Below are 21939 nucleotides of genomic sequence, written 5' to 3' on the forward strand. Positions count from 1 at the left end.
ACTGAGATACTGATTTGGCTTTTATCCTAAGGCTACTTTCACACTGGCGTTTTTTGTCCTCTGTCGCAATGCGTCGTTTTGGACAAAAAACGCATCCTGCAAAAGTGCTTGCAGGATGCGTTTTTTCTCCATTGACTTGCATTAGTGACGCATTGCGACGTATTGCCACACGTCGCAACCGTCGTGCGACGGATGCGTTGTGCTTTGGCGGACCGTCGGCACAAAAAAACGCTACATGTAACGTGTTTTGGTGCCGACGGTCTGCTTTTTCCGACCGCGCATGCGCGGACGGAACTCCGCCCCCACCTCCCCGCACCTCACAATGGGGCGGCGGATGCGCTGGAAAAATGCATCCGCTGCCCCTGTTGTGCGGCGTATACAACGCTAGCGTCGGTAACCTCGGCCCGATGCACTGCGACGGGCCGAGCCCGACGCTAGTGTGAAAGAAGCCTAAGTCATATTGCACGACTCGTTAGAGGATTGATTGTGACTTGTAGGATCGCTACTTCCAACAGGTGGCGCTATGGAGTTAAGTCCTCTTTTTCTCAGAAGAGGCAATTTGCAGATTAAGTTTTTCTCAGGAAATGTCTGCAAGAAATCCTGAACGTGTGCACATAGCACAATGATGTGTGTTACTAAACTGCTGATCTAGGTGAAGCACTCTCATAATCTCCCTCCTCTGTATGGAATACGTAGCCGCTGCCAGGTTCATCTAGGACACATTCCTGGCTTTACCTGCAGCATTTCTTTTTGATGACATTATATAGACGTGTAGCTCTCAAGATTTACAAAACCGTCGTGTGAACAGGGAGAAGGTAACACTGCGATAACGCATGAAAGAACCATCCACGTGCAGGGGGGCCTAGACCCCGAAATCCGGCCTTTGTCACCTCAGAATCATGTAACAATACACAACATTACAGGAGAAGTCCACAGCGGCTCAGGAGCGTCCACTATGAACGTCCCAGCACAAGAGGGCGTGGCTGTAGTGGCTCCTCCCACCCATGCCGCTCTACATTGGTCCACAAATCTCCCGCCAAACCAGCACGCGCTTAGCCCTCAGCCGCGGCCTCTCTGTCATTGCGCGCCCCCGTGTGGACGTGGCGCTCTCCAACCAACCGGGAAACGTGGCCCGCCCCTCTCCAGCAGCTCACCAATGAGCAGAGACAATGGAGGCAACGTTGGCGCAGGAAGCCACGCCCACCAGGGAGAGCAGCTGCTTCCGGTGTCGGCGAGTGAGGGCAGGACGGGCGGAGCAGGGAGAACAGTGCAGGTAACGGGACTGGGGCTGCTGATAGCGGCAGTAACCGCACATGAGGGCGGCAGGAGCTGGAGTAATGTCTGCGGTTATCACTCTCTAAGTGTGAGGCGTTTTCTGCCCATAATTGTAATGGAGGCAATAATACATGTAATGTAAGGCTGCAGTACTATGGCTGCATTAGGGCCACCTGCAGACACTGACCAGGGAAGCCCCCCATATCCCATATACACTGGTCCGGCTCATACAGGGCTCTGTGGTGGGGGAAGTGCTCTCCTGCCCCCAGAGAATTCATGGATCAGTGGGGATTTGATGGCTGAGCCCTGCACTGATTGGCTGAGCAATAGAGCAACAGTGCACACTCTTCACCACTGCTCCATTCACTCCCTATGGGGCTGCCGAGCGAGGTGTTCAGCTGTTTACTAACAGCCCCAATGTAGTGGTGGTCGGGCATGTGCAGTGCCACGCCATCCCAACAGGGATACAAGCTGCCTAGCTTGTGGATAGGTGATAACTCAGCTCCCGCTGTCAATTCCTTTAAATGACTGATCAAACCAAGTATGGGCACTCGGTGCTTCATGGTGGAGCCAAACACATATATATATATAATCTTCCCACCTGCTTTGGTTTGATCAGTCATACTGTGCTGACAGAGTCCCTTTAAAGCCCCCAAACCTTTTGGCTGCCCCTGACAATTATGTCCAGGGGCATTCAGGTATTGCAGTCACCTGATCCTTTTGTTTTCTGCAGAGAGAACCCACTGTCAGATGATTCTAGTAACAGCTCTCTCAGAGAACACAGGAATGCCCCAGGGAACAGAGCATTCGCATGTACAGGAGAAAGCTATCCGCTGAACAATAGTTGTAAAGTGCTCTAGATGTAGACTCCGCTATGTCAGTGATAAATCAGACTCTGATCCCGGGTGGTCGTGGCGCACACAACCTACTGGATACAGTACATGTAATGGCCGTAGAGCGAAGGAGCTTATCAGCTCTGGCCAGTAGTGTAGGGGTCTGATCAGCCTGACCGAAGACTCCGTAAGATGGCAAACTGGTAGTCTCTGACAGAGAGGGTTATAGCAGTCATGGGCTAATACAAGATGTTAGTGGGAAAAACATGAGGAAAGTTCTGTTCATTGTTTTGGGACATAACACTTATTTTACCTCCTAATCTATGCACATAAGGGTGTGTGTGTGGTTTTATGTGCCCCAGGTGCTGGTTGCCTGTGAAGGAGTCTAGTTATGTGTCTACTTGCAGGAATCCCGTACAATGGTGCTATTCCAAGATCGTCAGTCTGAACATTGTCTAGATTTGTGCCCTGAATGCATTTTGGAACAAGAGTTAGGCCAGGTTCACATTGTGTTAAAGCAGCCTGTTCAACGCATAGCGTTGACGGGCTGCGTTAACGTTATAACATACACGGCATCGCATTATGCTATACCGCTATCGCAGATGATTCATCTGTGTTAGCAGTGACGGAGCCTCAGACGCTGCAGCCCGCGTCCGAGGCTCCGTCACTGAATGACGGCACATCGCTTATGGCATGCATCGGCGATGCGCCCAATAATAGGGGTTAATGGCAGCGTTAACGGACTGCCATAACGCAATGTGAACCCAGCCTTACTTGTGACTGTACATATAGCATCAGGGTGAGGGCTCTTAAGTCTGGGCCACTATGGTCTGAAATGATCTAATAGAAAATTAGCACACGGCGTATACAAAGTTGTGATTCCAGTTTGTCTTTATCATATGAACAAGTTTTCTACATTTCATCTTTCAGCTGATGCTATGAGATCTCTATAGATTTATTGCATTCAGAGCCTCCAGCATTTGCTGCTTTGTTTCGATGTCCATTTCTAAAGAATGCTAACTTTAAGTTGACTTGTTTGTTTCCTAGGTCAAGAAGCAATGGCAAAATCTTACCTTCTCTTATGCCTTGGCCTTTGGGCCCTTTGTGCACTTTCCAAACCTACAGAAAAGAAAGATCGCATTCATCATGACCCTCAACTTAGTGATAAGTTACATGATGATGCACAGAACTTTGACTATGACCATGATGCTTTTCTTGGGGCTGAGGAAGCTAAAACGTTTGACCAATTGACAGCAGAGGAGAGCAAAGAAAGGCTGGGGTATGACCGCTGACTCTCCTGGTTATGTGTTTGTGTGTACATACTCTGTGTGTGTGTTGAATATTTTAATTATATAACAACTTTTAAAATGAGTAGTACAGGTTTCCCATTGTTGTTCTAAAGCAAATATTTATGTCCTCAAGTTGTTATACCCACATACAAATGAACCAATGTCACCACAAAATTCAAGACATCTTTCAGGTCTATCTTATCTGCTTTATAAAACTTCTAAAATCTTTTTCCTGGTTTGTGCTTCTTACAGCCTCTACTAGTGATTTTCACCATTTTATTATCTTTCTCGTGCTGTGTTTATAAATTCCCCTAAAATAAAAGTTGACTTTTTAGATTTGAGCTAAAACATAACATAAACTTGCCTTATTCAGCTTATAAGTGAGATCTTAATGGGAACCTGTTAGTTGCCCTATCCCACCTAAACTGCCTCCATATCTTTGCTCCAGGCTATTTCTGCATTCTAGCAACCCCCTTCTTGTGGCCTTGCAATCTGTATATACTTTCAAAATCAAGTTTTATTCTGCTTCACACTATGCAAATATCTCAAGACTAGTCTGGCTTTGATTTCCTTGGGACTAGTCCTGCCTCCAATTTTGTATTATGCCCCTTTGTGCATGATTTATATAATCTGCAAGAATGTCACCAGCTGCTCCTTGAAAATCTCACATATGGGCTCTAAATTTTTCCCACCACCAAACTGGGCATTTGCATGGCACTGACTGGCTTCATTGCAAGGGAGGCAGAACACTGTACTCAACTTGCATGGTGCCTTCAGTGACATCGCTCTTGCAACTTACGGTAAGTAAATCACTCCAAGGGGAGTGGTTAAAGTATGGGGGCAGAACTAATCCAGGTACCACCTCTCCTGGCTAGTCTTGAAATATTTACCTAGTGCAAATGCATAATAAAGCTTGATTTTTGAGGATATAGAGATCAAAGAAGTTACAAGAAGGGAGTTGCAAGAATGCAGAAATGGCTTGGAGCTGACACATGGCGGCTGTTAGAGGTAATAGGGCTACTGACACGTTGCCTTTAAATAGTATATTTTGACCTATATGAAGTGCAAATTGCCTCTTAAGAGAAAAAGAGGACTTGAACTCTATAGCACCACCTGCTGGAAGTAGCCAATCCTACAAGTCAGTCAACCCTTTAAAGGGACACTGTCACCCCCTCCAGCCGTTATAAACTAAAAGAGCCACCTTGTGCAGCAGTAATGCTGCAGTCTAACAAGGTGACTTTTAGTTTTTGTTGCTGATATTCCCACAATAAAGGTATTTATAATTTTGCTCAAATACCTATCTTTGTACCTGGAGGCAGGTTTGAAGCGCCCAACTGCCGTCAGTCATCTCTTCTGGGGCGATTGTCGCCGCCCCCTCAGCACTGTTTTCGTCCGAAATCCGGCGCCTGCGCTCTGCTCTTCTGCCTGGAGCAGGCGCATAGAGCATTGGCCGTCCTAGCTCTGATGCCGGGTTCCTGTCTGCGCCTGTGCGGGCAGTGCGGCCACCCTGTTACTGAATCCCGCCCCGCAGTGTGCATAATGCATAACACAGTGCGGGGCGGGGATTCAGTAACAGGGTGGCCGCACAGGCGCAGACCGGAACCCGGCATCAGAGCTAGGACGGCCAATGCTCTATGCGCCTGCTCCAGGCAGAAGAGCAGAGCGCAGGCGCCGGATTTCGGACGAAAACAGCGCTGAGGGGGCGGCGACAATCGCCTCAGAAGAGATGACTGACGGCAGTTGGGCGCTTCAAAGAGGAGGCTTCAGACCTGCCTCCAGGTACAAAGATAGGTATTTGAGCAAAATTATAAATACCTTTATTGTGGGAATATCAGCAACAAAAACTAAGAGAGTCACCTTGTTAGACTGCAGAATTACTGCTGCACAAGGTGGCTCTTTTAGTTTATAACGGCTGGAGGGGGTGACAGTGGCCCTTTAAAAAATTGAGATACTGATTTGGCTTTTATCCTTAGGGTATGTTTCCACTGTCAGGATGGCCGGCGGTATCGCCGCAGCGGCGAAGCCGCTCGGCGCTAAGCCCCGCCCCCTTTCTGGGACGCGATCATGCCGGATGTGTTAACTCTTCACATCCGGGATGATCGCTCTCTCCCATAGCGCCCTGTGATATGCCTTGCGGGGACGCAGCGTCCCCGCAAGGTGTACGGACATGCTGCGATCTGAAAAGACGCGCAGCATGTCCGTAGTCGCAGGGCCGCCGCGTGCGGGTTTCCACGCATAGTGGAGACGGGATTTCATAAAATCCCCTCCACTATGCTGGAACATCTGGACGCTGCTTGTTTGACGCTGCAGCTCTGCGCAGCGTCAAACAAGCAGCGTTTCCTGACCGTGGAAACATACCCTAAGTCATATTACAAGACTCGTTAAAGGGTTGATTGACAAGCCAGAGCTGGTATGTCACTCTCTACATGGAGAAACCTTACCCCTTAGACTTCTGACCTATATGAAGGAAATGTTTATTATTATTATTATTATACTTCTGGCTACTGATATTTTATATACTTCTGACTAATTGTAATGCTTCATAGTAACTTTGATTTTATGGAGTATTCAAGTTAAAATCACTCTTGTACTAAACTAGCCAACTACTAATTTATTATGCATGTATTAATATTGAGAAAATAAACACTACTGTAAACTGAGTAATGATATGAATACATAGGATCAGCTCTTCTCCTATGCTTCATATCGTGACCTTAACTACTATTCTATCTACACGACCCTCATTACCTTCTAATGTTTTCTCTCTTTTGTTACTGGGTGCTATCATGGCCCCACAGAAAGATTGTGGGTAAGATAGATGCAGACAAGGATGGTCTTGTAACAGTCGAGGAACTAAGGGATTGGATAAAATTTGCACAGAAGAGGTGGATTTATGAGGATGTAGAACGGCAATGGAAGGGTCATGATCTCAATGGTGACAACCTGGTGTCGTGGGAAGAATATAAAAATGCCACCTATGGTTACATTCTCGGTAGGTGCTTGTCAGTGCGTCACCTTTATTCATTGCATTTTGTCTTTTTAGAATGATTGTAAGTAAAATAGACTTGGATAATGATGGGTTTGTGACGGAGGGGGAGCTGACAGCATGGATCAAGAAGGCTCAAAGGAGATATGTGTACGACAACGTGGAGCGACAATGGCAGGAGTTTGACATGAACCAGGACGGACTCATATCATGGGAAGAGTACAGAAATGTCACCTATGGCACTTACCTGGGTAAGGGAGAAGGCGAGTGATAGTGGATGGGTATAGTGCCTGGGCTGACAAAATAAAAATAGTCCAAATGTAAAATAGTTCTTTATATTGTGCTATTGACCCTTTTTATTGTGATTTATTTTTTATTTTATTTTTATGCATCATCATAAACTTTCCATTCTCCATATACAGGAGTGTTACAGTTGTATGAGGTGGTCCTAACATATTTTGTATAGGTTATTACACCTTGGTGATGACTTTGAATTGCAAACTAATGTCTTATTAAATACTTTTAGCTCAACCTTAAACTATTTTAAATTAAAGGGGCAGTATACATGAAAGTCTAAAACAGCAATAGTCATTTAATGACTGGGAAAAAAAGCCACATGTGGCTGATGAAAACAAAATAATTGGCCCTTCAAACTTCAATATTACAGGTGGGGGTGAATATGAAGGCATACAGTGTGTTTATTTTTTTCATTACTAGACGATAGGTAGACGATGCCTGGTTGAATGGCCACAATGGTGACCAGACCTTACCCAGATGGCCTCTCTTTTGGGATGTTATGACAGATTAGGCATATTCAAGAAAACCGTGCACATTTGATGACATGATTATAATTTAAAATGTATATTAAAGGGGTTGTCCACTACTAGGACAACCCCTTCTCGTTCTAAATGTTTAGGGTACTGTCACACAGTGCAATTTTGATCGCTACGACGGTACGATTCGTGACGTTCTAGCGATATCGTTACGATATCGCAGTGTCTGACACGCAGCAGCGATCAGGGATCCTGCTGAGAATCGTACGTCGTAGCAGATCGTTTGGAACTTTCTTTCGTCGCATGATCACCCGCTGACATCGCTGGATCGTTGTGTGTGACACCGATCCAGCGATGTGTTCGCTTGTAACCAGGGTAAACATCGGGTAACTAAGCGCAGGGCCGCGCTTAGTAACCCGATGTTTACCCTGGTTACCAGCGTAAACGTAAAAAAAACAAACAGTACATACTTACATTCCGGTGTCTGTCCCCGGCGTCTCAGCTTCTCTGCACTGTGAGCGCCTGCCGGCCGGAAAGCGAGCACAGCGGTGACGTCTGACGTCACCGCTCTGCTTTCCGGCTATGGTGCTTACACAGTGGAGAGAAGCAGAACGCCGGGGGACAGACACCGGAATGTGAGTATGTACTGTTTGTTTTTTTTACGTTTACGCTGGTAACCAGGGTAAACATCGGGTTACTAAGCGCGGCCCTGCGCTTAGTAACCCGATGTTTACCCTGGTTACCCGGGGACTTCGGCATCGCTCCAGCGCCGTGATTGCAACGTGTGACCGCAGTCTACGACGCTGGAGCGATAATCATATGATCGCTGCGACGTCACGGATCGTGCCGTCGTAGCGATCAAAATTGCACTGTGTGACAGTACCCTTAGTCCTGATAATGTCGAAATGAAGGGGAAGTTAGTGCTGCAGCTGATCTGATTTCCTCTTCATGTTCAATCCGTACGAAGGCGGGGACAGTGACGCCAGCGCTGATTGGGTGTCAGGCGCCACATGTCGTTCAATCGCACGAGAGCCCAAGGACAGCGAGTGCAGACACCACTAAAACACTGCCGGCATGGGAGGTGAGTATAAGCGGTTTTTTCTTTGTGTGTGGTTTTTTTATTTTATCGGGGCCAAACATTTAGATTGAGAAATCGTTGTCCTGATAGTGCACATACCCCTTTAAATCACTCTTTCTTTTTTTTAATGTACTCTTTTCAGCATATTTGCTTTCTGTGAATGACCCTATGATTTGCAGCTTGAGGGATGGAATGCGTTTTCCTCTGCAGCATTATGTTTGGGTAGTAAATCCCAACTTGGACTTCATGTTACTAATTGTAACATGTTACCCTTTCATGTTAGGTAATTTTTAAACTTTGTTAAAGGAACACTAAGCTAATAAAATAGAAACTGCAAAAATAAATCACAGGCATTTTTCTCCGAAAACCTCTGGAAAAGAGGGATTTTTGGTACTTACCGTAAAATCTTTCTTGGAGCCTTCATTGGGGGCCACAGACAACCGTGGGTGTATGCTGCTAGGAGGCAGACACTATGCAAAAACGAAAAAAGAGTAGCTCCTCCCTGACAGTATACACCCACCCACAGGCACCAAACACCTCAGTTGGTGTAAAAAGCAGTAGGAGAAGCGACATAACTCAGAACGTATAAGTACCAACTCAACTGGGGCACCGGGCCCCAAACATGGTACCAGAACAAACAAGTAGGGAGGGTGCTGTGTCCCCCAATGAAGGCTCCAAGAAAGAGATTTTACGGTAAGTACCAAAAATCCCTCTTTCTTTATCGCTTCATTGGGGGACACAGACAACCGTGGGACGTCCAAAAGCAGTCCCAGAACAGGGTGGGTAGAAAAAAACTAAGAGAATGGCTCAGGTCGGCCGGTGCGCAACCGCCGCCTGTAGCACCTTCCTACCAAAACCTGCATCAGACGAGGCTTGGGTGTGAATCCTTTAGAACCTCGTAAAAGTGTGCAAAGGCGATCAGGTTGCGGCCTTGCAAACCTGCAAGGCGGAGGCCTGGTGACGAACAGCCCAAGAAGCTCCGACAGCTCTGGTGGAGTGTGCTCGCATCCTTGGAGGGGGGGCCTTATCTCATGAACACGGTAGGATTCTGATATCGCTGAGCGAAACCAACGCGAGATCGTGGATTTTGACGCTTGAAGGCCTTTCCGACGACCCTCGGAAACAACAAGGAGAGAATCGGATTGACGGAAAGGGGCAGTTCTAGAAAGATAGACCCGAGTGGCCCTGACCACGTCCAGTTTGTGAAGAGACCTCTCCAGTGGATGAACCGGGGAAGGACAAAATGAGGGGAGGACAATGTCCTCATTGATGTGGAAAGCAGAGACCACCTTGGGAAGAAACTCAGGGACCGGTTTAAGAACGACCTTATCCTGATGAAGAATCAGAAACTGGGAACGGCAGGATAGGGCTCAGCTCGGAGACCCTCCTAATAGATGTGATAGCAATGAGGGAAGCCCACCTTCCAAGAAAGAAGGGAAAATTACACGTCCTGAAGAGGTTCGAAGGGAGCGGCATGAAGAGCACAGAGAACCAGATTAAGGTTCCAACGGGGTACGGAAAGGAGGGGCAAGATGTGCAACTCCTTGTAGAAAGGTCTTTACCTGAGAAATGGAAGACAAGTCCCTTTGGAAAAGAATGGACAAAGCGGAGACTTGACCCTTTAGGGTACTGAGGGGACAAACCCGAGTCGAGACCTGGCTGAAGGAAGTCCGGAAGGGAAAAAGACATCGGAAAGACTTCATTTGTTTCGCACCATGTGAAGAAAGCCTTCCAGTACCTATGGTAAATGCGAGAAGACACTGGCTTTCTGGCACTGATCATGGTCTGTATGACCTTTGGAGAAAGGCCGGACTCCTTTAGGACCACAGCCTCAACGGCCATGCCGTTAAACTCAGAGGCTGAGAACTCTGGTGGAAGAGAGGGCCCTGCGAGAGAAGGTCTGGCCGATCTGGGAGAATCCAAGGGGTATCCGTGAGCATGTTTACTAGCTCCGCGTACCAAGGACGCCTTGGCCAGTCTGGCGCTATCAGGATAACAGGAATCCCCTATAACTTTCTTTTTTACTACCCTTGGGATCAAGGGAAGAGGGGGAAACACGTAGGGAAATTGAAACTGGGACCACGGTATTACCAGAGCGTCGTGGCCGATGGCCAGAGGGTCCCGAGATCTGGCGACAAATTGAGGCACCTTGTGGTTAATCCGAGATGCCATAAGGTCGGCGTCCGGAGTGCCCCAGCGAAGACAAATTTGATCGAAGACTGTGGGATGGAGAGACCACTTGCCCGCTGCCAGACCTTGGCGGCTGAGGAAACCGGCTGCCCAATTTTCGACCCCTGGAATGTGAAAAGCTGATATTGCCGGAACGTGACGTTTTGCCCACTGAAGAATCTTTGCTGATTCCGCCATTACTTGACTGCTGCGAGTCCCGCCCTGGTGGTTCAAGTACGCCACGTCCGTGGCATTGTCCGATTGAACGCGGACGGGTAGGCCCATCAGGAGAGACTGCCAGTGGAGTAGGGCAAGGAAGATTGCTCTGATCTCCAGGAGGTTGATGGGAAGAAGAGCCTCCTGGGTGGACCAGTGACCCTGCGCTGTGTGATGTTGGAAGACTGCTCCCCATCCAAGCAGACTGGCATCAATGGTGATGACCTGCCACTGAAGGGGAAGAAAGGATCTTCCTCTCAGGACTAAAGAGGACAGAGTCCACCAGGTTAGGGACTGACAAACTTGGAGAGGAAGGCGAATGGGACGGTCCAGGGCATTCGTGGACCTGTTCCAGGTGGATAGAAGACAGGGCTGGACAGGGCGCATGTGGAACCGGGCGAAGGGTACGGCCTCCATGGAGGCAACCATCTTTCCCAGGACTCCCATGCAGAACCGAAGGGAGCTGGGTGTTTCAGAGAACGGACCACTTTGAGGAGAACGGTGAATTTGTCTTTTGGGAGAAAAACCCGAGCCAAGTTAGTGTCGAACTGCATGCCCAGGAAGCTGACTGACTGAGCACTCCTCCCATCACCATGTGGTTTTTAACTGCATCTCATCACACTTGGTCCCGGCCAACTCGTATATAGGCTTTGCTGAACAGAGGTGTCCACATTCACCCAGGCCTACAGACCTTGGCCTTCGGTAAGTGTTCACATTTGGACAGGGAGGTCAGGGACCCATCAGTTTTATGAGACCACCTTGACGATGGTTGATGGGCTCACACTATTTGATTAGATCAAATTCTGTGCAAAGCGTCTCTTAAATATTTTCCTAATGTTCAAAAGCCATTTTGCTATTCATATTTCATGTATTTCATATTAGACATGCTTTGGCACGATAGAGTGCAACCTTTTTTGCATATATATGCATGCCCAGGAAGGACAGGCGCTGGGAAGGAATCAGAGAGGACTTGCCTCGGTTGATAATCCAGCCGAGACGAATCAGTGTCCAGAGAGATTTGGAGACTTCGAGCACAGTCTCGATGAGACGACCCTTTGATCAACAGATCGTCCAGGTAGGGTATAATTAGAATCCCCCTGGAACGAAGAATGGCCATGACCGCCGCCATGATCTTGGTGAAAACCCTGGGGGCAGACGCCAGGCCGAAAGGAAGGGCCGTGAATTGGTAGTGATTGTCTTGGATTGCAAGCCGAAGGAATTTCTGATGCTGTACACAAATGGGAACATGAAGGTACGCATCTTGAATGTCCACCGAGCAGAGAAACTCCCCGGGTTCCATGGCGGCGATCAATGACCGCAGGGATTCCATCCTAAAGTGGCGGGGTCGGACATGGAGGTTCAGAAGCTTTAAATCCAGAATCGGACAGACAAAGCCGTCCTTCTTCGGGACTACAAAGAGGTTCGAGTAGAACCCGGAAAACCGCTCGTTGGAAGGAACGGAGATGACTACTCCGGCGGCAACCAGGGACGCCACGGCTTGAAGCAAACCGGGTAATTGGGACGGTTGTTTGGGTGGATGAGAGAGAAAAAAGCGATTTTCCAGGAGGGAGGAAAATTTGATTTTTGTAGCCGGAGGTAATGATCTCTCTGACCCAGGCGTCGCTGACCACTGACAACCAGACGTCCTTGAAGAAAAGAAGACTGCCTCCCACCCTGGAAAGACTCGCAGGTGGGGGTGACCCATCACTTAGAACGGAATCTGTTGGAACGGGACTCAGAGGACCTGGAAGGTTGACCCCTGGGCCTCCAACTGGGGGTTGGCTTGTAAGAAGGTTTTCTGTGTTTGCCCGAGGCCGCGGGACGCTCTTGTTGTGATGAGAAGTCTGAGGCTGCAAACGGGCGAAAGGGATGAAAAGGCAGAGGGCCTTTTCTGTTGAAAAAGCGTTTTGGCTTGGACTGAGGAAGGGATGTGCTCTTGCCTCCAGTTGGGTCTGAAATAATCTGGTCCAACCGAGCTCTAAAAAGCCTGGAACCCTGAAAGGCTAAGTTGGTGAGGGACTTCTTAGAAGTAGTATCAGCATTCCATGCCTTCAGCCAAAGAATGCGGTGAATAGCGACGATGTTGCTACTCGCCCTGGCCGCACAGGCTGCTGCATCCAAGGAGGCAGTGAGAAGATATTTGCCAGCGTGGTTAATCTGGTCTGCAAGATCGGCTAGCTCGTCTGGAGAAGCTGAAGCCAAAATGCCCCGGCGAAGAATTTTGGCCCAGGCAGAGACCGCCTTCGCCACCCAGGTGAAGGCGAAACTGGGACAGAGGAAAGCGCCCGTTGCCTCGAAGGCTGATTTGACTAGTGCCTCAATTTGTCTGTCCATTGTGTCCTTAAGAGACGCACCATCCGGTAAGGACAGAACCGTCTTAGAAGAAAGATGAGAGACCGGCGGGTCCACTTTGGGGGACTCTGCCCACTTAGAAAGAAGATCGGCACTAAAAGGATATAGAACGTCCAGATGTTTTCTGCCCAAAAAACACTTTTCGGGATGCTCCCAGTGCTCCCAGGGTGAGACTCAAACTCCTCGTGGTTGGGAAAGGAGCGAGAGGGACGTTTGACCCGCTTAAAGGAAACAGAAGGATCCTGGGGAGGAGCCTCGTCCTGTTTTAGTTTGTGTTTGAGAGAGAGCCAAGATGAGACTATCCACGATAGCCTGCATACTAGAAGTCTGGTCTGAATCGGAGTCAGACCCGGACTGGGAATCCACATCAGACCCAAGGTCCTCCTCTGAAGAGGGGAATTGGAAAGAGGAGAGCAGCTTGAGTGCTGCGGAGGGACCAGGAGAGCTGGACGAAGAGCCAGACAGTCCTCTTTCTATAACGGCTGGCTGGTTTGTCTCTCTGAGGGTCGTTACCAGGTGCGTGCAAATCTCCATGAGACGTTCGGAGCCCTGGTGGCTGCAGATAGCTGTGGAAGTCGTTCAAGCGCCTGGACCAGAGACTGGGAAACCTTAGTCAAGTCAGATGCTGACTGGGACATAGCAACGGCCCACTCTGGGGGAGGGGGAGTGCACTCATCCCAAGAGTCGGAAGCTTCCTCTGGTGCAGACATGGTAGGAGGACTGCAGGACTGGCAGAAAGGCAACGATTGGCCTACTGACCACTTTTTCTTGCAGCAAGCGCAGGCGTAATGAGTTATGGTAGGTTTGGAGAGGGAGGCTCCAGAAGAGTTGGACATAAGGAGATTGTGAAAACGCTATACTAATAACAGGCTTAGATGAACCTGTAGCGGTATAAGGGAGATACCGAGGAGAGGAGCAGAGATCGTGCCGAGAAACAAGCCTACCGTACCGCAGATAGCAGAGTTATGTGTCCCCCAACACCACGATCCCTCCGTGCACAGAGTTGCAGAAGCAGAAGTCTCTGCAGTGAAGAGGAGCAGCAGTGCCTAAAGATTGACCGCTGAGGTGAGTGAGCCAAAGCTCCTGATAGCGCCGCGCAATAAAGTGGGCATGCCACATTTGAAAGAGCGGTCATGAGTAGAGGAAAAAGAGCGCCGAGAAAGCGCGCCCGAGGCGGTGGGCGTGGCCAGCCGGGGCGGCAAAAGTGAAAGTAAGATGTCGGGAAGCAAGAGAATCGGGGGAGCGCAGGGATACCCGGTAATGTTAGAATACTGCTGCGGGGAGCGGGAGGAGTCTATAGGGGAACAAACCCCCCCGGGCGCTGCGGAGTTAAGGGACGATGATCCATTACCTTCCTTGTAATCCGGCTCCACATGATATGAGGATCATCCAGGGGCCCATGATAGAGAGGGTCGCTGGATCAGGAATCCTTCATCCAGAAGACAGCATCAACCCCTATAGCGCAGGGGGAAGGTCTCCGCCGGTGATCAGTCTTCCTCTCAGCCCTCTCTGAGGAGAGGGGTGAGGGGGATATTTTTGGCTAGGACCGCCACCAGTTAGACCCTGGAGCACCTGTGAGGGTGACGGTATAATGTCCTGCCGGCGGTCTGAGAGTTGCGATGTGGGCGACACCACACTGCTCGCTCAGCCACCTCTCCTGGGAAGGCAGAGTGAGAATAACACCCTGTTTCCCTGAATTGCTGTATCTGAAAGACAAAAAGAGAATGTTACTAAAAACAATAAAACCTGTAAGGGAACAAAGGTTAGCGGATCTGACGATCTAGGTCCGCCTCCTACAGACACTAAGCACAAACTGAGGTGCTTAGTGCCTGTTGGTGGGTGTATACTGTGTATACTTTCCTTTTGTGCATATTGTCAGCCTCCTAGCAGCAGCAGCAGCATACACCCACGGTTGTCTGTGTCCCCCAATGAAGCGATAAAGAAATCGGCCATAGCCTGTGTTTCTCACTACTTAGTTTCTTGCTGGAGTAGAAGCCTCCTGATGTGCCTCCTCATTGGTCAGCCTCCTGTTGAAAATAGAAAACATTAGCAAAAGATTAACCACCTGTACAGATTTTCTTCAACACTGATTTGTTTCAGAAACATGCAGAAAATCCTACGGCTTATCTGCTTTTATTTATGTTTTTCTACTATTCTACAGGTTAAAATATATTATGCTGTTCCCTTCAGACTTAGTCTTAGTCTATAATTGCAGCTTTTTTCTTAATTTTGCAGATGATCCAGATCCTGACAACAGTTTTAACTATAAGCAAATGATGGTTCGAGATGAGCGCCGCTTTAAAATGGCTGATAAAGATGGTGATCTGATTGCTACCAAGGAGGAGTTCACAGCATTCCTTCACCCTGAAGAGTATGACTACATGAAAGATATTGTTGTACTGGTCAGTACTAGCATGCCCTTAATAAAAAAAATAGTTCATTACTATTGTTTGAATGAAACTTGGTAAACTTAAAGGGCTTTTTCTTTTTCTTTTTTTATACCGGTAACCTATCCTTAAAGTGAACCTTGCCAACTTGACAGACTGCATGTATCAGATAGTGACTATATTATGCTGCGTCGTTTCAGAGATAAACATAGGTTATTAGCTGCTGGGGACCGAGTCGTGCTGTAGACTAATCGGACAAGTGGATTCCCGGCAGCTTCTTCCCACCCACTGCCCTGGATTAACAGGTCTCTGCCTATACGTGTGATGTCTGATACATTCTGCCCGATCCATGGGCAGCATGTATCAGCTGTCAGGTTCACTTTAAAATAGAGAATGTCAGATTGTTAGGATCAAACACCCGACACGCCACCAATGAGCTATTGGCAGCAACCAGATATAAACAGTGTAAGGAGTGGAACTGTTTAGTGGCCCTCCTGGGTATGAATCTGATACCTCCTCTACGCACCTATCTGAGATTCATAACCGATCCAGTGGTTAGGTCTTCCTTATAATATAATACAACCCCCCCCCCCTTATAGTGGGGTTCTGAGCTTCATATCGTTAACTGAAGCATTATTGTTTTTCAAAACTGTAAACTGGCTTACCAGTGGTCTGTTGGGACTAGAGGCTCTGATGTCTTGTTTTTCGGACATCCTGATTTCTGAGGCTTGTGATTGGAACAGCACATCATCAGATGTATCTCTGATCATACTCCATTCCATTCATGTGACTGTTGCAACCAGTGTTCCGTATTGGTAACTGAATAACGATCTCATCATTGCTTCTTTTCCTGCTGCAAAACACTGGAGTGAACTACTCTGGATCCATGGAGTTAAGTTTGGATGAATGTCAAAAACTGACATGTGCATGACAAAGTGGGTTAAAAACAGTTTTGTTTGTTGTTTTTTTGTCTGATAAACATGCATTTTTTTTTTCATATGTCTATCTAAACTCTGCCTTTAGTAATTACATTATAGACGCTCCTTTCTGATTGCTTTCTGCTGTCTTCTTACCATGAGCATTTTTTATTTTAATCTTACAGGAAACAATGGAAGATATTGACAAAAATGGAGATGGTGTGATTGACTTGGACGAATACATAGGTGAGCAGTCTATGCAGTAAACGCATAATGTGATCTGTGTGAGCAGGAAAAATGAACTTCGGCTCATACTTTTGTCTCTCTAAATGCTTTGTATTTACAATTTTTTTTCTGTAAAACTTACATAAAATTGCTTTTGTCTAATAAATTGTTTCACTTCCTGTAAATTGCAGGTGATATGTACAGTCATGATGGTGATGCCGATGAGCCAGAGTGGGTGAAAACCGAGAGGGAACAGTTTGTGGAGTTCAGAGATAAGAACCGTGATGGTAAAATGGACAAAGAAGAAACTAAAGATTGGATTCTCCCATCGGACTACGACCATGCTGAAGCTGAAGCTCGCCACCTTGTTTATGAATCTGATCAAAACAAGGTAATGTTAAATTGTGGGTATGGTAACTAGAGTAAAGAAATAGGCTTGTGGACCCCATAACCTGGTATAGAAAAATATAACCTGTCCAAACACTGACTGGTCCTTTGAAAATATATTTTCCTAGGTTATGAGGTCCGCAGGCATGTCTCTTTATACCGTAGTGCAGCAAACATGTTGTAAACTGTAGGTAGAGCAAAAAACAGATTCTCAATGATTTAGTACTTCTAGGTACCTGATTATGATCATATGCAAGGTTAGAAAAAAATCTTTGTTCAGTAGTTTGACTTTCTGCTTCACTGTAGAAACTGCTTAACCACTTATTGACCGAGCCAATTTTTACAATTCTGACCACTGTCACTTTATGAAGTTATAGCTCTGGAATGCTTCAACGGATCCCTCTGATTCTAAGATTTGTTTTTTTTGTGACATATTGTACTTCATGTTAGTGGAAAAGTTTCTTGATGTGACCTGCGTTTATTTATGGGGAAAAAAAAAAACAAACAAACCGGAATTTGGCAAAAATGTTGAAAATTTTGCAATTTTCAAACTTTTAATTTTTGTGCCGTTAAATCAGTCGTGTCGCATAAAATAGTTAATAATATTTCTCACATGTAAACAGCATGTCTCAGCACAATTTTGGAAACATTTTTTTTTTTTTAAGGCATTATAAGGGTTAAAAGTTGACCAGCGATTTCTCATTTATCCCCAAAAAAATTACAAAACTTTTTTTTTTATATATAGGGTTCACCTCACATCAGAAGTGAGTTTGGGGTGTCAGAAAATACCCAAAAGTGACACCATTCTAAAAACTGCACCCCTCAAGGTGCTCAAAATCACACTCAAGAAGTTTATTAACCCATCAAGTGCTTCACGAGTACTAAAGCAATGTTGAAGGGAAAACTGAACATTTTACTTTTTTCACAAAAAATTTACTTTAGACCCAAACTTTATTTTCACAAGGGTAACAGGAGAAAATGGACAAAATTTGTTGTGCAATTTGTCCTGAGCACACGATACCCTGTATGTGGGAGAAAGCCACTGTTTGGGTGCGTGGTAGAGCTCAGAAGGAAGGGAGCACTGTTTGACGTTTTGAACGCAAAATTGGCTGGAATCAATGGTGGACGCCATGGCGTGTTTTGGAGACCCCCTGATGTACCTAAACAGTGGAAACCCCCACTTCTAACTCCAACCATAACCCTAGCCCCAACTCCAGCCCTAATGGAAAAAAGTCCTTTTTTTTAATTATTATTATTTTTACCTAACTTAAGGAGGTGATAAAGGGGGGTTTGATTTACTATTTTTTTTTTTATTTTATTTTATTTTATTTTATTTTGATCACTGTGATAGACCCTATCAGAGTGATCAAAATGAACCAATAGGAAAAATCTCCTATTGTTGTCGGGTACCGTCCGGCAGATCTTGGCGAGATCACTGCACATGCGCCTGCTGGGGGATGGAGCCGGAGGGTCTGGGGATACTGGAGGTATGGGGGGGTGGCTGGGGGGACCCCATTTCTCTCTTCTCCTCTGCTATGCTAGATCATATCAGAGGAGAGAGAAATGAATGGGAAAGTGGATTTTTTTTTTGCGATAGCTGTTATTCCACTGGGGGGCGCTATACCCTTATTTCTCAGCGCTGTTGAAAAGCGGCGCTGAGTAATAAGTACCCTTAACTGCTCCCGTGCTGCTGTATGACACGTGACGCTGGCACTCAATCAGCACTGGTGTCACTGTCCCTGCCTTCATACGAATTGGGCATGAAGAGGAAGCCAGGGATCAGCTGCAGCTCGGATTCCTCTCCATGTTCGATTTGTCCGAAGGCAGAGACAGTGACATCAGTGCTGATTGTGCGCCGGGGTCACAATACCACATGAGAGCCCTGGGACCACGAGTGCCGACACAAGAGGTATGTATAGGTTTTATTATTGGGGCCAAATATTTTGATCAAGAAGGGGTTGTCCTAGTAGTGGACAGTCCCTTTAATCATATACTATATACTGACTGTCCACTCTCATAATTGTCATATGTATTCAATCCAAAATGTATTCTTTGAATAAAAATGCTACAGTTTAGCCCATCTCCACTTACTCTGACTTGTATTTACCTTTCAGGATGGAAAACTGACAAGAGAAGAGATTGTGGATAAATACGACTTATTCGTGGGTAGCCAAGCTACAGATTTTGGAGAGGCACTGGTCAGGCATGATGAATTCTAAAGATGAGGGTGACACATCCTTCTCCACAGCGATCAGGCGAACCTCGCCCTTTTCTAGGGCTTCAGCGGGTGGAGAAAGAACATAGCTCGGAACAAAAGTAATTTATTGTAAACTGCTGACTTTCTGAAACACGAAGTAGAAAAGGACACGTGCAAACAAAACTCGTCTTCTGAGGCCACACAGACGTTACATCCTAAACTCTGCCTCATATTAACACTATTTTTTTTTTTAACCTTTCTAATTAATGTTATTGTTTAAGGCGCATACATTTTCAATATCATTTGTTCTTGATGCCACATGTTATGTTCATCACTGAAACTTATGGAAATCTATTTGTTATAATCCCCTTTTGTCTTTGTTGATATGGCACTTTTATTTTTATACAACGTTTGCAAAAAAACTTGCTAAAGATCCGATTGATGCTGGATTATCCTAGTTATTAGGACCAGTGCTGTCTGCTAATTGTGAAAAAGACTTTCTATAACAGTCCAAACAAAACCTAACGCCTTATTTGTGATTTAGTATTGTATGCTTGCTCAAAGTATTATGTGCATTTTTAATCCTTTTCATAAAGGTCACTTTGCTGCCTTTTTTTTTATACAAATATTGTATTACTGAATGGCCTAATGGTTTACAACCCCAGCACAAATTCAGTATTGGCTCCTAATTCATTTCATTTACACTGTTTTTTCCTTTTTAGACTGTGCACAGAGTGCTAGGTTATTGTGCTTGGCTATTAAACAGTGAGTCCAGTATCCACACAAGATTTTGCAGGGAAATTTAAACAATTTTTTTTTTCTTACATTTATGCATATTTTTTTATAAGTCGTCATATATAAAATAGATTTAGCTAACCACAGTGATTCCAGTGTTATTTTAGAGGGCTATAAATGTACATTTTTATTGTGAGATTTTTGTTATAATTATCTATGGATTGCTTAAAATAGATACAATGGAAAGCAACAGGACAAACTTAAATGAAATGTTTTCACCGGTTTCAGCTATAAACTCAGTAAGCTGCATAAGAACGTGGATTTTTTTTTTTTTCATTTAGTAGTAATCCCTGTTTTTACTTAGTTTTTAGTTATTGTTTCTCCTTAATGCATATGTTCTTTGCAAAACGCTTTTTAAAGAAGCACTGCCAACAATTATTTTCCCTAATTTGGTCTAAGTACATCAACATAGTTACCGATCACCATCTTGCCCACCTTCCAGCTCCGCTCTGATCTTCTTCTAGGTCATATGTGCTACTCTTCTTTGCCGGCTCAGACAGACCTTTGTGCGTAGCTGTGCTACTTTCTTAGTGTAAGGGTATGTGCACACGTTCAGGATTTCTTGCACAAATTTCCTGACAAAAAACTGACATTTCTGCCAGAAATCCGCATGCATTTTTTTCGCTTTTTTTCCCAATGCATTAAATAGCAGGAAAAATGCAAAAATCCGCAAAATTAATGAACATGCTGCTTTTTTTACCGCGATGCGTTTTTTTTTCGTGGAAAAAAACGCATCATGTGCACAAAAATTGCAGAATGCATTCTAAATGATAGGATGCATATGTATGTGTTTTTTGTGCGTTTTTATCGCGAAAAAACGTGAAAAAACCTGAACGTGTGCACATAGCCTAAATCTATGAAGTCTCATTCTGAGTCTCCAATTATTTACATTGTGAAACATCTGGGCCACACACAAAACCGTATGTGTGATCCAAGGTATCAGAATTTAAGTTATGACCGTATTGATGCTGGATAGCAGGGAAGACCACAGTCTCAAAGTATATTAATGCACCTAAACAACGTTGCATAGTTTAATGGGATTAAAAAAAATAGTTGGGAGTGCTTCTTTAACTGAATGAGCATGTCTTTGATGAGATTACTTTTTGTGATATTGATGTAGGAATGCTGCCTACTTGTTAATTCTAGAATTACACACACAGTTTTAATGCAGTTTTTGTCTTTAGTAAGAATTGGAATTAACAGAAAGGAAACACAAATCCTGACTTTGGCTCCAGAAACTTTATCAAAAGTTTAATTTGAGTCCAACCCAAACATATTTACGAGAGAGGTTTTCATGTTTTGCCTATATCAAAGTAGGATGTTATGCAATCCTTTCCATCAGTTGCTACAGATGGCCATACACATCAGAACACCCGAGCGACCACTCTTGTATCCTGCCCGCCATATACAGTATATGCAGACTCAGTCTGGCTGAGAATTCATATTTATATTGGAGTGGTCTGCTAGGGGACGCCTCTAGTGGGGGAGGATTAACTCCACTGGGGGGTTAAAAAAAGGATCGGACATTCAAATTCAATGTACCTGTTCCTTCTTTACCCGGTCATCTGTCATGGAAGAGTTGGAGGCGCTCATTCCTATTAGATGGTTGCCCACCCATGCCAAAATTGCTGGATTTGGTCTACATTATTTTGTGTATGGTCAGCTTTGCTTTAATTGTTCATTGTCACTGCTTTAACACCCTCACACCCATTTTGTCAAGCTGCAGTATTTTCATGGGTGCTCCAAGAACTTAACACCATTGAGCTCTTCACAGGATTTGCAATTAAAAGACATTTGAAATAGTTGTTTTTGTTGTTCTTTACAATTTCTGTTCATGTTCCATCCTATGACACACGTTGCAGGGTTTTCACTGTAATACAGTGCTGTGATGATGAAATCTGAGGTAGACAGTTTGCGAATGTGGGGAGTGTGAACTGCTGGGCTTAGTAGTGTTTAGTAGCACTGGAAGAGATTAAGTTAAAGGGTAAAGGTGTTCTCAGGGAATGGACAAAAGAAATAACTAAAGCAGAATGTCATTGTAAATAAATTCCAAAATACAT

At 45.6% G+C, this 21939-nt stretch overlaps 1 protein-coding gene across 2 annotated transcripts; it reads left to right on the forward strand.

Annotated features, from left to right (window-relative positions):
* The first annotated feature begins 1155 nt into the window (after nucleotides 1–1155).
* On the forward strand, nucleotides 1156–21681 carry CALU (calumenin). 2 transcript variants are annotated; one of them, XM_077264354.1, is made up of 7 exons: nucleotides 1156–1273; nucleotides 3156–3387; nucleotides 6196–6389; nucleotides 15207–15373; nucleotides 16461–16521; nucleotides 16692–16891; nucleotides 19002–21681. In XM_077264354.1, the coding sequence occupies exons 2-7, from the start codon at nucleotides 3167–3169 to the stop codon at nucleotides 19104–19106; spliced, it is 948 nt and encodes a 315-aa protein (XP_077120469.1). In that variant the 5' UTR covers nucleotides 1156–1273; nucleotides 3156–3166; the 3' UTR covers nucleotides 19107–21681. The 2 variants fall into 2 exon arrangements, with proteins under 2 accessions (XP_077120469.1, XP_077120470.1); XM_077264355.1 differs by lacking the exon at nucleotides 6196–6389 and adding an exon at nucleotides 6441–6634.
* The last annotated feature ends 258 nt before the right edge of the window (nucleotides 21682–21939 follow it).

This window comes from Ranitomeya variabilis, chromosome 5 (assembly GCF_051348905.1).
Source record: "Ranitomeya variabilis isolate aRanVar5 chromosome 5, aRanVar5.hap1, whole genome shotgun sequence".
Classification (NCBI taxonomy): Eukaryota; Metazoa; Chordata; class Amphibia; order Anura; family Dendrobatidae; genus Ranitomeya; species Ranitomeya variabilis.

Bases quoted from the DNA above. Each gene is read 5' to 3' on its own strand.
- CALU (XM_077264354.1), top strand. From the start codon at position 3,167: ATGGCAAAATCTTACCTTCTCTTATGCCTTGGCCTTTGGGCCCTTTGT. The intron at 6,390-15,206 runs GTAGGTGCTTGT...TTAATTTTGCAG, and splicing joins CACCTATGGTTACATTCTCG to ATGATCCAGATCCTGACAAC. The intron at 15,374-16,460 runs GTCAGTACTAGC...TTAATCTTACAG, and splicing joins TGAAAGATATTGTTGTACTG to GAAACAATGGAAGATATTGA.